This window comes from Neovison vison, chromosome 1, assembly GCF_020171115.1.
Source record: "Neovison vison isolate M4711 chromosome 1, ASM_NN_V1, whole genome shotgun sequence".
Classification (NCBI taxonomy): domain Eukaryota; kingdom Metazoa; phylum Chordata; class Mammalia; order Carnivora; family Mustelidae; genus Neogale; species Neogale vison.
Window position 1 is genome coordinate 161,756,735 of NC_058091.1, and position 14,263 is coordinate 161,770,997.

General features: G+C 37.6%; 1 protein-coding gene across 1 annotated transcript; it reads left to right on the top strand.

The window, feature by feature from the left end:
* The first annotated feature begins 13,030 nt into the window (after window positions 1–13,030).
* Window positions 13,031–13,969, top strand: LOC122900604 (olfactory receptor 2AJ1). Its single transcript, XM_044239376.1, has one exon. It carries the CDS (start codon window positions 13,031–13,033, stop codon window positions 13,967–13,969), a length of 939 nt encoding a protein of 312 aa, XP_044095311.1.
* The last annotated feature ends 294 nt before the right edge of the window (window positions 13,970–14,263 follow it).

Consider the following 14,263-nt stretch of genomic DNA (forward strand, 5'->3'; position numbering starts at 1 on the left):
GAAGAAGAAAGAGAGAGGGGAGCAGAAGGTATACTGGAGAGAATTATTGGGGAGTATTTCCCCAATATGGCAAAGGGAACGAGCATCAAAATTCAGGAGGTTCAGAGAACGCCCCTCAAAATCAATAAGAATAGGCCCACACCCTGTCACCTAATAGTAAAATTTACAAGCCTTAGTGACAAAGAGAAAATCCTGAAAGCAGCCCGGGAAAAGAAGTCTGTAACATACAATGGTAAAAGTATTAGATTGGCAGCTGACTTATCCACAGAGACCTGGCAGGCCAGAAAGAGCTGGCATGATATTTTCAGAGCACTAAACGAGAAAAACATGCAGCCAAGAATACTATATCCAGCTAGGCTATCATTGAAAATAGAAGGAGAGATTAAAAGCTTCCAGGACAAACAAAAACTGAAAGAATTTGCAAACACCAAACCTGCTCTACAGGAAATACGGAAAGGGGTCCTCTAAGCAAAGAGAGAGCCTACAAGAGGTAGATCAGAAAGGAACAGAGACAATATACAGTAACAGTCACATTACAGGCAATACAATGGCACTAAAATCATATCTCTCAATAGTTACCCTGAATGTTAATGGGCTAAATGCCCCAATCAAAAGACACAGGGTATCAGAATGGATAAAACAACAAAATCCATCTACATGTTGCCTCCAAGAAACTCATTTTAAGCCCGAAGACACCTCCAGATTTAAAGTGAGGGGGTGGAAAAGAATTTACCATGCTAATGGACATCAGAAAAAAGCAGGAGTGGCAATCCTTATATCAGATCAATTAGATTTTAAGCCAAAGACTATAATGAGAGATGAGGAAGGACACTATATCATACTCAAAGGGTCTGTCCAACAAGGAGATCTAACAATTTTCAATATCTATGCACCCAACGTAGGCGCAGAAAACTATATAAACCAATTAATAACAAAATCAAAGAAACACATCAACAATAATACAAAAATAGTAGGGGACTTTAACACTCCCCTCACTGAAATGGACAGATCATCCAAGCAAAAGATCAACAGGGAAATAAAGGCCTTAAATGATACACTGGATGAGATGGACATCACAGATATATTCAGAACATTTCATCCCAAAGCAACAGAATACACATTCTTCTCTAGTGCACATGGAACATTCTCCAGAATAGATCACATCCTCGGTCCTAAATCAGGACTCAACCGGTATCAAACGATTGGGATCATTCCCTGCACATTTTCAGACCACAATGCTCTGAAGCTAGAACTCAACCACAAGAGGAAGTTTGGAAAGAACACAAATATATGGAGACTAAACAGCATCCTTCTAAAGAATGAATGGGTCAACCGGGAAATTAAAGAAGAATTGAAAAAAATCATGGAAACCAATGATAATGAAAATACAATGGTTCAAAATCTGTGGGACACAACAAAGGCAGTCCTGAGAGGAAAATATATAGCGGTACAAGCTTTTCTCAAGAAACAAGAAAGGTCTCAGGTACACAACCTAACCCTACACCTAAAGGAGCTGGAGAAAGAACAAGAAAGAAACCCTAAGCCCAGCAGGAGAAGAGAAATCATAAAGATCAGAGCAGAAATCAATGAAATAGAAACCAAAAAAACAATAGAAAAAATCAACCAAACTAGGAGCTGGTTCTTTGAAAGAATTAATAAAATTGATAAACCCCTGGCCAGACTTATCAAAAAGAGAAGAGAAAGGACCCAAATAAATAAAATCATGAATGAAAGAGGAGAGATCACAACTAACACCAAAGAAATACAAACTATTATAAGAACATACTATGAGCAACGCTACGCCAACAAATTTGACAATCTGGAAGAAATGGATGCATTCCTAGAAACATATAAACTACCAAAATTGAACCAGGAAGAAATAGAAAGCCTGAACAGACCCATAACCAGTAAGGAGATTGAAACAGTCATTAAAAATCTCCAAACAAGCAAAAGCCCAGGGCCAGATGGCTTCCCGGGGGAATTCTACACAACATTTAAAGAAGAACTAATTCCTATTCTCCTGAAACTGTTCCAAAAAATAGAAATGGAAGGAAAACTTCCAAACTCATTTTATGAGGCCAGCATCACCTTGATCCCAAAACCAGACAAGGATCCCATCAAAAAAGAGAGCTATAGACCAATATCCTTGATGAACACAGATGCGAAAATTCTCACCAAAATACTAGCCAATAGGATTCAACAGTACATTAAAAGGATTATTCACCATGACCAAGTGCGATTTATCCCAGGGCTGCAAGGTTGGTTCAACATCCGCAAATCAGTCAATGTGATACAACACATCAGTAAAAGAAAGAACAAGAACCGTATGATACTCTCAATAGATGCTGAAAAAGCATTTGACAAAGTACAGCATCCCTTCCTGATCAAAACCCTTCAAAGTGTAGGGATAGAGGGCACATACCTCAATATCATCAAAGCCATCTACGAAAAACCCACTGCAAATAGCATTCTCAATGGAGAAAAACTGAAAGCTTTTCCACTAAGGTCAGGAACATGGCAGGGATGTCCATTATCACCACTGCTGAAGTGGTACTAGTACTAGAAGTAGTACTAGAAGTCCTAGCCTCAGCAATCAGACAACAAAAGGAAATTAAAGGCATCCAAATTGGCAAAGAAGAAGTCAAATTATCACTCTTCGCAGATGATATGATACTCTATGTGGAAAACCCAAAAGACTCCACTCCAAAACTGCTAGAACTTGTACAGGAATTCAGTAAAGTGTCAGGATATAAGATCAATGCACAGAAATCAGTTGCATTTCTCTACACCAACAACAAGACAGAAGAAAGAGAAATTAAGGAGTCATTCCCATTTACAATTGCACCCCAAAGCATAAGATACCTAGGAATAAACCTAACCAAAGAGGCTAAGAATCTATACTCAGAAAACTATAAAGTACTCATGAAAGAAATTGAGGAAGACACAAAGAAATGGAAAAATATTCCATGCTCCTGGATTGGAAGAATAAATATTGTGAAAATGTCTATGCTACCTAAAGCAATCTACACATTTAATGCAATTCCTATCAAAGTACCATCCATCTTTTTCAAAGAAATGGAACAAATAATTTTAAAATTTATATGGAACCAGAAAAGACCTTGAATAGCCAAAGGAATATTGAAAAACAAAGCCAAAGTTGGTGGCATCACAATTCCGGACTTCAAGCTTTATTACAAAGCTGTCATCATCAAGACAGCATGGTACTGGCACAAAAACAGACACATAGATCAATGGAACAGAATAGAGAGCCCAGAAATAGACCCTCAACTCTATGGTCAACTAATCTTTGACAAAGCAGGAAAGAATGTCCAATGAAAAAAGACAGCCTCTTTAATAAATGGTGTTGGGAAAATTGGACAGCCACATGCAGAAAAATGAAATTGGACCATTTCCTCACACCACACACAAAAATAGACTCAAAATGGATTAAGGACCTCAATGTGAGAAAGGAATCCATCAAAATCCTTGAGGAGAACACTGGCAGCAATCTCTTCGACCTCAGCCACAGCAACATCTTCCTAGGAACATCGCCAAAGGCAAGGGAAGCAAAGGCAAAAATGAACTTTTGGGATTTCATCAAGATCAAAAGCTTTTGCACAGCAAAGGAAGCGGTTAACAAAATCAAAAGACAACTGACAGAATGGGAGAAGATATTTGCAAACGACATATCAGATAAAGGACTAGTGTCCAAAATCTATAAAGAACTTAGCAAACTCAATACCCAAAGAACAAATAATCCAATCAAGAAATGGGAAGAGGACATGAACAGACGTTTCTGCAAAGAAGACATCCAGATGGCCAACAGACACATGAAAAAGTGCTCCATATCACTCGGCATCAGGGAAATACAAATCAAAACCACAATGAGATATCACCTCACACCAGTCAGAATGGCTAAAATCAACAAGTCAGGAAATGACAGATGCTGGCGAGGATGCGGAGAAAGGGGAACCCTCCTACACTGTTGGTGGGAATGCAAGCTAGTGCAACCACTCTGGAAAACAGCATGGAGGTTCCTCAAAATGTTGAAAATAGAACTGCCCTATGACCCAGCAATTGCAGTACTGGGAATTTACCCTAAAGATACAAACATAGTGATCCAAAGGGGCACGTGCACCCGAATGTTTATAGCAGCAATGTCCACAATAGCCAAACTATGGAAAGAACCTAGATGTCCATCAACAGATGAATGGATCAAGAAGATGTGGTATATATACACAATGGAATACTATGCAGCCATCAAAAGAAATGAAATCCTGCCATTTGCGACAACATGGATGGAACTAGAGCGTATCATGATTAGCGAAATAAGTCAAGCGGAGAAAGACAATTATCATATGCTCTCCCTGATATGAGGAAGTGGTGATGCAACATGGGGGCTTAAGTGGGTAGGAGAAGAATCCATGAAACAAGATGGGATAGGGAGGGAGACAAACCATAAGTGACTCTTAATCTCACAAAACAAACTCTGGGTTGCTGGGGGAGGGGGTTGGGAGAAGGTGGGAAGGGTTATGGACATTGGGGAGGGTATGTGCTTTTGGGTAAATTGGAAGGCGAGGTGAACCATGAGAGACTATGGACTCTGAAAAACAATCTGAGGGGTTTGAAGTGGCGGGGGGTGGGAGGTTGGGGTACCAGGTGGTGGGTATTATAGAGGGCACAGCTTGCATGGAGCACTGGGTGTGGTGAAAAAATAATGAATACTGTTTTTCTGAAAATAAATAAATTGGAAAAAAAAAAGAAAATGAAGGGACAGAGAAATACTTAGCAAGCAACTGGATACCAAAAGACATCTAGAGTAGTAGCCTGACATTAGACAAATGGAATTTACAACAAAGAATGTAACCAGAGATAAAGAAGAGCACTGTATCATAATAAAAGGGACAATCAACAAGAATACCTAACAACTGTAAATATTTATACTATCAACATGTGTGCACTAAATATATAAAACAAGTCATAACACACTTATGGAACTAATTTAATAACAAAAAATAGTAGGGATTATAATACCTCACTTACATCAATGGAGATATCATCCCTAGATAGATAGATAGATAGATAGATATGACAGATAGATGATAGATAATCAGCCATAAAAAAGAATTATTCAGTCATAAATAAAAAAAATAGTTTTGTCATTTGCAACAACATGGGTAGTTCCTGAGAGCATTTTTCTAAACAAAATAAGTCAAAGACAAATACCATATGATCTTACTCATATGTGGAATTTAATAAACAATACAAATAAGCAAAGGGGAAAAGATAGAGATAAAAACAAGAAACAAACTCAACTCTAGAGAACAAAGTGATGGTTTCTGGAATGATGTGGATGGGGCAATGGCTAAAACAGGGAATGGGGATTAAGGAGAGCACTTGAGATGAGCACTAGGTGTTATAGGAAAGTGTGGAATTACTATGCTGCACATCTGACACTAGTATAATAGTGTGCCATTACACTCCTTCATTAATGTACAGCTGCCATCATGACTATGTGTAAGGCCAGTAAATTAACTTTATGTTATGTTACATTTGCTTTTTCTCTTTTAAAGATTGTATTTATTTGAGAGAGTCAAAGAGCATGAGCAGGGGAAGGGCAGAGGTAGAGGGAGAAGGAGATTCCAGGCTGACCATGGAACCTGATGGGGGGCTGGTCCCATGACACTGAGATCATGACTGGAGCTGAAATCAAGAGTCAAACATTGTTACTTTTAGTTCCATATTAATTTATTTGGTAATCATTTAATTGACTTATGAATCTATCAGGAATAAAAACAAGAAAAATCACATATAAAATAATCCTATCTTCCTATCCGCCTCTCTGTAGGAGGCTCTCTGTGTGAGAAGTATGTTCCTTCATTGACTCCATAAACACCCAGGAGACTCCATGACTCCAAGTGGGGTCAGCCTAGTGACCTGCTCTAAAGTTGGTATCTCATGTAAGAAACATGCCATACACTTTTCCTTTAACAGACAGTGTGTTCTTGGGCCTTGAACAATGGGAATAAAATATGCTAAGAACAGAGGGTATAATAGGTAAGGGGTTCAGAAAGGTAGCTTCCTTCCCCTTAACAAATGTTTCCTCTCACTCTATTTAATCAATCTGAAATAAACTATCTCTATTCTGTCTCTGACACTAGGATTTTTTTCTGCTGTACCCTGAGGAATGCCTTTCTGTCTCAGTGCCCCCACTCCTTTCCACACAAACAACTGTTTTCTGTTCCCTTCATTTCCCTCCCCAGCTGTCCTCTGGAGACATGGCAGCCCATGTCACCCATCAAAGAGTAGGTATTTTCTCCTTCACAAGCCATATGATACAGAACTCCAATGTGGTAAGTGTCCTCCCTGCCTTTCCTTGGTCCTCCCACATCATTTATGACACTGGTCCTTGCAAACTCTCAGCTTCTTTGAAGTGAATTTCTGGATTGAAGCACCACACCATGCTTCTGTCATTCTGGAAGCAGGGACATTGAGGCAGATACTCCAATGGTGTGATAAATGACTAGGAACCCATGAGGAGGGGCTTGTTGGTAGCCTCTGGGCAACAAGTGCACCCAGTGTGTTAAATGTGAAATAACGACAATGATCTTTCTGGGGTGCTGTGAAATTGGTAACATTTAGAGATGTTAGAGAAGAGCACCCGGGAGACATGGAGGGGTGAGGTAAGTAACGGATGAGTAGGTCACAAACATAAACTCAGACAGTGCAGCTATCGGTGAAACAGGATTCTCTGACAGAGATGCCCAATTTTACAAGAGAAGGAAAAGCAAAGAGGAATGGTCTAAAGAGAGCAAAGAGTGTCCATGGAAGGATATTTTTATATGAAACTGTAGCTATTGGAAGACATCAAAGATGTTAGAAATGGGGGGAAGACTATTTATGCAGAAGAAAAGATGGATGTACCAAAGATGCAAGAAAAACAATGTCATGTAAATATAAATACTTTAGTTTCAAAGGAAATGGGAACTAGAGATACAGAGATTGTATGTTGCTTGTTTGGCTAATTAATTGGTTATTGTATTATTTTTAATGTATATGGACTGGAATGTGCATACAGTGTAATCTAGCAGATTATTTCCATGCTCAAATCAGTGTTTCATAAAAAATAAAGTAGACTAGACAAAAAGTGTATTCATTGGGGAGCAATTGGAGGCAGACATTTACTTGAATTACCTTTACAGTATTTTAATTCTTTGAAATTCTATGTCCTAAAAGGATTTGTTATGCATTTTGAATAAAATACACTGGAATTATCCTAGATCCATTATCCCAAAAATGTATGACCCAATGGGAATGTTAAGGAGATCAAGGACACATCACAGGGAAATATCTTGCTTTTTCCCTCCCCAAATTATTCTTTTAACATTTTGGTGAGTTATTTTTCATTAATATCCACACATTACTATGATGAATAAATTGCCTGGCAGCTCACAGGTTTTGCTCCTGAACTCCTGAATTTATTTCCTGTACAGCTCTTCCAGAAAGAATCAAGATCACATAACATCACATACAGGTTCAACTCACAGAACAAGGGGTGAGAAGAGTAGGATCTTCCAGTCCCAGAACTCTTCCATCATCATTACCTGAAATTTACATCATTGGCCACACTCTTCTGACTTCAAGCAGAGCTGTGAAGTGTGTGGTCAGTGTGGATGGCACTGAACCCATACAGATCTAGACATTCTACTGAGAGAGGACAGAATAGATGTTTAGAGTCACCATGACGACACATGGAATGTAGCACCATGAGGAGGTATAACCCAAGGTGGGGTATTTATGTAGGGGGAGAAGGTAGGAGATGGTGACTTTTATATAGAGGAGTGCAGAGATAAAGGAAATTTGAGATAACTTCTTTTTTCAAGATTTCTGGCTTGGGCTATTGTAAATGGTGGTACCAATGACGGCCCACGTTTCAGGAGACTTTGGGAGTTCACTGTTGGGCATGATGAATTTGGTGTCACTGAAATAATACTCACAGGACTTCCTTAGACTGACATGACAGCAGAAACAAATAGAAGGTAGCAATTAAATGATTCTTTGGTGTATGATTCAGTCTCCTGAAAGGTCAAAAAATAGCTAGTTAATTATAGTGTCAAATGGCTAGTATAGAATGCAATTGTGAACAGCCCAGCTCACTGACTTCATAATAAGGACTATCAGTTAGCTCTCTTACACACACCTGTCTGTGTGTATATGGGTGTGAAGCAGACTACACATTGTCATTCAACATACTGCATTTCCATTTTCCCCAGAGAGCCTCATGGACCAATGTCACCAGGCAGTGAGAACACAATATACCTTTGATTCACAACATTGAATTGTATTTCTTTACCTGGTTATATACTCTTTTTTTAATTTATTTTTTATTTTCAGCATAACAGTTTCATTATTTTTGCACCACACCCAGTGCTCCATGCAATCTGTGCCCTGTATAATACCCACCACCTGGTATGCTGACATCCCAACCCCCGCCCCTTCAAAACCCTCAGATTGTTTTCAGAGTCGATAGTTTCTCATGGTTCACCTCCCCTTCTAATTTCCCCCAACTCCCTTCTCCTATCCTTAATACTACACGCTCTCTTTCTAGGATATAGTAGTTTAAATGCTTATTTAAAATATAAGGAAATAACTATAATAACAAAAATAATGATGAAGTTAAAAAAAAGAAATACTACTACAGTAATTTTAGAAATGATAATAAAATCAACAGTAATAATCATTGTCCCTGTATAACTACTAAGTGCTAAACTCTTATGTATGTTTGTGTGTGTGTAAACAGATGTAGGCATGTGTGTACATACGTGTGTTTGTGTGTATGTGTTATAATGTGAGTTGCCTCATTTAACCTTCAAAACTTCGAGGCAAGTATTGCTATTGTCCTGGTTTCATAAAAATGCATTTCAGATAAAATTTTACATCTGAATGATATGTTGGTGATAATAAGACATAATATACAATATTTCAAATATACTATATTAGCATTAAATTTTCTTGTTTATCTCTTCAAATCATGGACACTTTTAGCTTATATTGCTACATTCTTAATATAATTATTTGGTTCAGCAGCATACCCATTCCTAGGAAAAGTCAGAGTGTCATACATCTAACGTGGTATGCATTTTCCATGTCAACTCCTTTACAGAAGCAATGATTTTATTCCATCCATATTTAGGGAAATCCATTGTCAGACCTCTGCTGCTTCTATGCAATTCCATTACAATGAATTATCAGTAATGACCACTTAACAGGAATCAATTGTACACCATCCATGTAAGTCTGGTATTTGAAGAGAGTGTTTTTAATTGGTATATCAATTTGTCCATTGATAACATGGGTTTTTAGAATACATCCAAAAATAAAGGCAGCATTATCTTTTAGTATAAAATATAAGTGTGTATATCATAATGTATTTTCCCAGGATTTCTGTATCAAACACTATTCAAAATAAATATTACTCAGGAAGAAATAATGTCTCGTAATTGTCATTTGTCTTACAATCAAAACTTTCATATAATGATGTAGTGTAGAAGCATAAAAATAATTGGATAAAGGTGAAGTCATACTGATATATTGAATAATTTCCTTATATTTAAATGTAAATTCCCTTATATTTAAATTTAAAGAAATATTCTGAATGGTTTATTCATATCCTGAGATAATTGGCAGAAAAGTGAAAAGAATATTTTTTGAAACTAGTCAAGTCAAATTTGTGCATGTATAATGCATTTTTAACATCTTGACAAGTGTAAAATGGTAAAGATTGTTTGAGTGTAGTGAATTCACTGGGTAAAGGGTATGAAGACCTTTCTTTTATGTCCAAGGAAAATTTGGGATATGACTGTGTTTATAGCTAAATCCATGGTATCTAATGATGATAACATCTTCTGTAATTAGTCTCTAAACTTATAGAGGTTAGAGCAGTATAACCTGTATGTTACATCTGTTTATTTACATTATCATTATTAGACAGAGAATATTTAATGTCAGGTAGAGAGAAAGAGACTATAACTTTATAAGACTACCACAGGTTTGGAAAAGTTTACAGGGTATGTAACATTTGTCTTCCTGCTTTCTTCTGTATTGTTAGGAAGCTCACCACCAGTGCATAACTTTTTGGATTCAAGAACAGATTTCATTCAACATCCTGGATGGCACAGAAGGTATCCTTTTCTCTATCATTCTAGCATCATGGGAGGATATTTCAGATGCCTGATTAATGGGTTGGGCAAAAATACATAAAAGATCATTGTAGAAGTTTGCTTGGGTGGCTTAGTTGGTTAAGCATCAGATTCTTGATCTCAGCTCAGATCTTGAACTCAGGGTCATGAATTCAATCCCTGTGTTGGGCTCCATGATGGATGTAGAACCTATTTAAAAATTTCTTGTAAAAACTTCAGGTTTCCCAGGGAAGTGGAAAGAAGATAGTAGAACAAAGAAGATGAAGTAGTCAATAAATTTATTAGGGAATGCTTCTAATATATAAAGATAAAGTATAGACATTCTTGTGGATGTAAATGTAAACATAATTGATGTATTGTGAAAATTTTGATATCAGAGTCCATAGTCAAAAATTTCTTTAACAATCATTTACTGAGAACATACAATACGCCAATAATTCCTAAGCGATGGGGTTCTATAAAAAAAAAAAATAGAATACCAAACTTTTGTAGCAACATGGACGGGACTGGAAGAGATTATGCTGAGTGAAATAAGTCAAGCAGAGAGAGTCAATTATCATATGGTTTCACTTATTTATGGAGCATAACAAATAGCATGGAGGACATGGGGAGTTAGAGAGGAGAAGGGAGTTGGGGGAAATTGGAAGGGGAGGTGAATCATGAGAGACTATGGACTCTGAAAAACAATCTGAGGGGTTTGAAGTGGCGGAAGGTGGGAGGTCGGGGTACCAGGTGGTGGGTATTATTGAGGGCACGGATTGCATGGAGCACTGAGTATGGTGAAAAAATAATGAATACTGTTATGCTGAAAATAAATAAATTTAATTAAAAAATAGACATTACATATTTTTCTTTTTTAACAGATTTATTTACTTTAGAGAAAGAGACAGTTGGGGGAGGGGGACAGAGAGAGAGAAATTTTTTTCTTTTTTTTCAATTTATTTGGAAATTGGGGAAGCAAATATTTGCAAATGACAGTACAGACAAAAGGTTGATATCCAGGATCTATAATGAACTCCTCAAACTCAACACACACGAAACAGGCAAACATATCAAAAAATGGGCAGAAGATATGAACAGACACTTCTCCAATAAAGACATACAAATGGCTATCAGACACATGAAAAAATGCTCATCATCATTAGCCCTCAGGGAGATTCAAATTAAAACCACATTGAGATATCACCTTACACCAGTTAGAATGGCCAAAATTAACAAAACAGGAAACAGCATGTGTTGGAGAGGATGTGGAGAAAGGGGAACCCTCTTCCACTGTTGGTGGGAATGCAAGTTGGTGCATCCTCTTTGGAGAACAGTGTGGAGATTCCTCAAGAAATTAAAAATAGAGCTTCCCTACGACCCTGCAATTGCACTCCTGGGTATTTACCCCAAAGATACAGATGTCGTGAAAAGAAGGGTCATCTGTACCCCAATGTTTATAGCAGCAATGGCCACGGTCGCCAAACTATGGAAAGAACCAAGATGCCCTTCAACGGATGAATGGTGAGGGAAGATGTGGTCCATATACATTATGGAGTATTATGCCTCCGTTAGAAAGGATGAATACCCAACTTTTGTAGCAACATGGACGGGACTGGAAGAGATGATGCAGAGTGAAATAAGTCAAGCAGAGAGAGTCAATTATCATATGGTTTCACTTATTTGTGGAGCATAACAAATAGCATGGAGGACAAGGGGTGTTAGAGAGGAGAAGGGAGTTGGGGTAAATTGGAAGGGGAGGTGAGTCACGAGAGACTATGGACTCTGAAAAACAATCTGTGGGGTTTGAAGTGGCGGGGGGGTGGGAGGTTGGGGTACCAGGTGGTGGGTATTATAGAGGGCACGGCTTGCATGGAGCACTGGGTGTGGTGAAAAAATAATGAATACTGTTTTTCTGAAAATAAATAAATTTTAAAAATTTTTTTAAAAAAGTAAAAGAAGAGTATGACCACATTAACAACAACAACAACCACAAAAGGAGAGCACAATAAGGAGAAATAGGCAAATTGGGGTACACAGGGCAGGAGAGGGTACTAAGATTTTAAGTGCGCTGTTCGAGGGTACACCACATTTAAAAGGTGACTTTGACATAAGACCGAACTCGATTTAAAAATATGGAATTGATTGAATTTAAAATAAAATAAAATTTAATTTAAGATTTTTAGTGCAATTTAAAAAAAAGAACATGGAATTAAGATCCTGAGGCTACACAAAGCTAACAACTTACTGAACAGACCAAATATGATCAATTGATTCAAACAAATAAATTCCCAGATTGTAAAACAAGCCCATTTCAAAAGCTGGTTGAGAGTCTACTGATTTTGACTGCAAGGGAGTTGGGGTAAATTGGAAGGGGAGGTGAATCACGAGAGACTATGGACTCTGAAAAACAATCTGAGGGTGTTGAAGGGGCGTGGGGGTGGGAGGTTGGGGTACCAGATGGTGGGTATTATAGAGGGCACGGCTTGCATGGAGCACTGGGTGTGGTGAAAAAATAATGAATACTGTTTTTCTGAAAAAAATCAATTTAATTTAAAAAAACCTAAGGATAATGAAGAACTTATTCTAATTAGCATTTACTTCTCATATTTTGCCTACCTCATGAAGTTATTTGTTATGTGCTTAGGAAATGATCTCTTAGCTAAATAAAAGAAAATGTCATTGTTAAATATATATATATATATATATATGCCTCACTCTCTTTTTATTATTCTAAATGTAATGTTTTTTAATGTTTTCTAATATTATTTTAAATGTAAGTGAGTTTGAGATTTACACCACTGAATTTTAGCTCTCTTTTTTTTCCTATTTTAGGTGAAAGATTGGAATTCATGATGGGGAAAGAGAATCACAGTTTCACCAGTGATTTTATTCTCCTAGGACTCTTTTCTTCTTCCCAATCAAGTCTAGTTTTCTGCTCTCTTATAGTCATTATTTTTATTATGACTATTACAGAAAACACAATCATGATCCTCCTTATCCTCAGGGACTCAAGACTCCACACTCCAATGTATTTCCTGCTCAGCCATCTGTCTTTCATGGACATCTTGCATATTTCTAACATTGTTCCCAAAATGGTCGCTGACTTCCTGTCAGGCAGCAGAACTATTTCATTTGCAGGTTGTGGCTTCCAGGTATTTCTGTCCCTCACCCTCCTAGGTGGTGAGTGTCTTCTCCTGGCAGCAATGTCTTATGACCGCTATGTAGCCATCTGCCATCCGCTGCACTATCCCATTCTTATGAATGACTATGTCCGCATCCTCATGGCTGGAGGGTCCTGGCTGGTTGGGACTGTCAACTCCATAGTCCACACAGCTTATGCCCTCCACTTTCCCTTCTGTGGCTCAAGAGCTATTGATCACTTTTTCTGTGAGGTCCCTGCCATGTTGAAGTTGTCCTGTGTGGACACAACCCTGTATGAACACGGAGTTTATGTAAGTGGCTTAATTTTTCTCCTCGTCCCTTTCTCCCTAATCTTTGCTTCTTATGTCCAAATCCTCCTCAGTGTTCTTCAAATGAAATCATCAGAAGCACGGAAAAAGTCATTTTCTACCTGTTCTTTCCACATGATTGTGGTCACAATGTACTATGGGCCATTTATTTTCACATACATGAGACCCAAATCATACCACACTCCAGGCCAGGACAAGTATTTGGCAATATTCTACACCATCCTCACACCCACACTGAACCCTATCATCTACAGCTTTAGGAATAAAGACGTTCTGGAGGCAATGAAAAATATGCTCAAAGGTAACTTTATCCATTAAAGATAGTAAGAAAAATGCTTGAAGCCTATGTTTTCTATATTAATATTCAACACTTACAGGTTATTCATTACTTATGTATCTGGAAAGAAAATCAGTTTCTATCCATCAAGAATAGAAAGTGGATTTTTCCAAACCCCTGATGATAATAAAATTTTTAAAGTATTTGTTTTATAAACACATACACCTAAAAAGGTACTATTCCCTCTCACAAAAAGATTATAAGAATTTATAAAAATTGACTTTTACAATACAATCACATTTTAAAGGATCTATCCTTATGACTTTTGTACCTTA